Source organism: Ceratosolen solmsi, unplaced genomic scaffold (genome assembly GCF_000503995.2).
Source record: "Ceratosolen solmsi marchali unplaced genomic scaffold, CerSol_1.0 scaffold10, whole genome shotgun sequence".
NCBI lineage: Eukaryota > Metazoa > Arthropoda > Insecta > Hymenoptera > Agaonidae > Ceratosolen > Ceratosolen solmsi.
The window spans coordinates 21,227,166-21,229,974 of NW_011948412.1; the positions used below are offsets into that span (position 1 = coordinate 21,227,166).

Genomic DNA, 2,809 nt, shown 5'->3' on the forward strand with positions numbered 1-2,809 from the left:
TATAGGGGGCGAGGTAGCCGGATAAAGAAAAATAGCGAGACCTTGTTGGAGACAAAGATAGAAAGAGAGCGACAGAAGGAGAGCAAGAACAAGAGCGGCAAAGACAGACAGAGATAGACAGAGGGTAAGAGAGAGAGAGAGAGAGAGAGAGAGAGAGAGAGAGAGAGAGAGAGAGAGACAGACAGACAGACAGACAGACAGGCAGAGAGCGGGAGCGAGAGTGAGAGCGTGTGCGAGAGGATAAAGGGAGAGAAGCAAGGAGTGAGCGAGAGCGTGGAGCAATCACGTATTCGAAAAGTAAGCCCATCGCGAGCGACTGGGTCGACAAGGCCGTCCCTCGTAAAATGGACTCCCCAATCATTGTGGACAATGCAACCAAATTCGGCCGAGGAATCGATCTGGATCGCGGCTTTCCCGTAAGTGCACATCTCATCTACCATTGATTCAACACTTATCATTTTCTATCTTTATATCATTTGGCGCACTAGCCCCAACGCTCTCATCTTTAGTTTTCAACTGGGAACGAGTTTGTCATGCATTTGGCCAAAGTCTGAAGGTCCCGACGAATGATTTTATCCGGGTAGTTGAAAACGAAGTGGACAAATAATGTCGATCGCGCCTAATTCGACAATTTCCAAGCGAATGTTTAAAGCTGTTGGACATTTATACTTTAGATATCCTTGCTTGTAAAAGACCGAATAAACCTCTCTATAAGCTTGTCTGCTTCGTTTACTTTGATCCGTAGAATTGTTAAAAAAAAAAATCCTCTATACGCGATACCATATGAACAATTACCATACCTGTTATCGATATTTATTAATAATGTCTTTAAAATGCCACGTTACAATCCATTCAAATAAAAATCCATAATTATTTATTATAAAATTCTTTATAACAAAACATAAAAATCAATAAATGACACGTAATCAATTGATAGAAATAGTTGTAATTTATAAACGATGGCTAGTAAGTGTATTTCATACGGCTACTGCCATCCTTGATGAAATATTCATTTGACATTTTTCGACGTGCAATTTCAGCTTCACTCGCCCATACTCTCTTTTGTCTCTCATGTTGAAAGGATCAGAAACGTAACCACTTACCTAAAAATCTCGTCGACGTATTTAGCGAAGAAATATCATGAAAAAACACACGTACGAATTGCCGAGCAACTTTCGAAATAAACGGACACTCTTGCATTCGTGTCGTAATTCGAATGAGTAATGTTCTCAAACTCTTCAAATAAATTCTCGAAAAGAAATTCGAGCGCATGGATAGCTTGGCATTAATTATCAAATATAATTATACATATTTTTTCGCGGTTCGCGCCAACTAAAAGCCCCGCAAATTTTACAAATTACCCGCCCTCCTACGCCGCAAGCTTATAGTCTTATACAAAAGTTATTAACTAATTATTGTTTATTATGCTGGGAAGCTCGCACGCGCACTTCCACCAGACATCTAACATGCCAAATAACTTTACGATGTTGGATATAAGCGCGTGCATTTTTATTTCGAAGCATCATTGCCCCCGGATCGATCGGTATGCTTTTCTTTCGCTTTGGAACTATCTGTCGGTTACGTGCACGCGCGAGCTCTCCCTCGTGTGCGTGTATTTACTCCAGCGAACACAGGCACGACGAGGCAGCGTCAAAACGGCTCTTCTCGCCTCCTCTGCGAATAAAGAAAATCAATACCATTACTCTCCTTTGATTTCAAGGAACGCCTTTATTATGCGTCTTTTATTTTCTTTTATTTTCCATTCGTAATTTTCTTTTGCTCTGGCCGACGTGAATAATAATAAATCAAACATAAATTTGAACGATAAATTATTTTACTATGCTTCTAGTTGCTCGTTTGACGTGAAACGATATGATTGATCTACGTAGGAAAAATTAAGTTAATTCCTAAAGTGTAAGATGCCTTTATGATTCCGATTAAACAATATATCAACGCTTCTTTGGTATAATTAAACATTTTGAAGTAGTACTGTGTTTGAGTAGCGCTATTAGAATGAATATATTTTATGTTTTCGTAATATTTGCTGATGATATATTTTCGCATACATGGGAATTCATGAATTACTGCCATCAACATAAAAGTATTGTTTACGCAAATGCATAATTTGATGCATAATTTTATACATAGGTGATATTATGTAGCTGCTAACTGGTTCATAATCGGAATTACATGTCAAATTGACAAAGATAGCAGCAGCAGCATACTGGATTTATCAACATAAACTCACTCCTACTTTTACATGTTTGTATTTCCCTGTTTTTATAAAAAATGTAATTTAACTAAGTACGGCTATTTTTAAAATGCAATTACACGTTAGCGGATGTGTTTCGCTCGGGATTCTTGCAAAGTATGAATATTAGATTTTAAAAAGCATAGCTCAATTGTGCAGACTAAAATAAGCATAATTGTATTTTCTATTTCCTCGTTCAACTCAAAATTTCTAAGCGAACATGTGTATTCTCGTACGATGATTCTGCTGGCTCATCTTTATTCGCTCATTATTACAAAACTTAACAGCAATAAATCCAATGTTAATATATTGGAATACGACAAAAGATTACGAGATAAAGAAAAGAAAGAAGAATAAAATGCGATTGAACGATTAAAGGTAAATCCGAAAGAAGGTGGAACAATTAAAGCGATAAATATAATTCTCGCTGTTCTTTGCGCGTTGTGTTTCGCTCGAAAATCTGGCCTTTGAAGGTCGAGATCAATTTTGCTTACATGTTGGCAATCTTTGCCTTTATTTGGCAGACGATTGAACGGCTGCTTACACTTTTTCTCCTTA

The 2,809-nt window shown here is 37.6% G+C and overlaps 1 protein-coding gene across 2 annotated transcripts in view; it reads left to right on the forward strand.

Annotated features, from left to right (window-relative positions):
- The first annotated feature begins 266 nt into the window (after positions 1 to 266).
- Positions 267 to 2,809, forward strand: part of stv (BAG domain-containing protein starvin) — a 22,405-nt gene continuing 19,862 nt past the window's right edge. For both annotated transcript variants that reach the window (XM_011499373.1, XM_011499382.1), the window contains exon 1: positions 267 to 416. In XM_011499373.1, the coding sequence (XP_011497675.1) occupies positions 345 to 416 (72 nt within the window). In that variant the 5' untranslated portion in view covers positions 267 to 344. The remainder of the gene's footprint in view (positions 417 to 2,809) is intronic.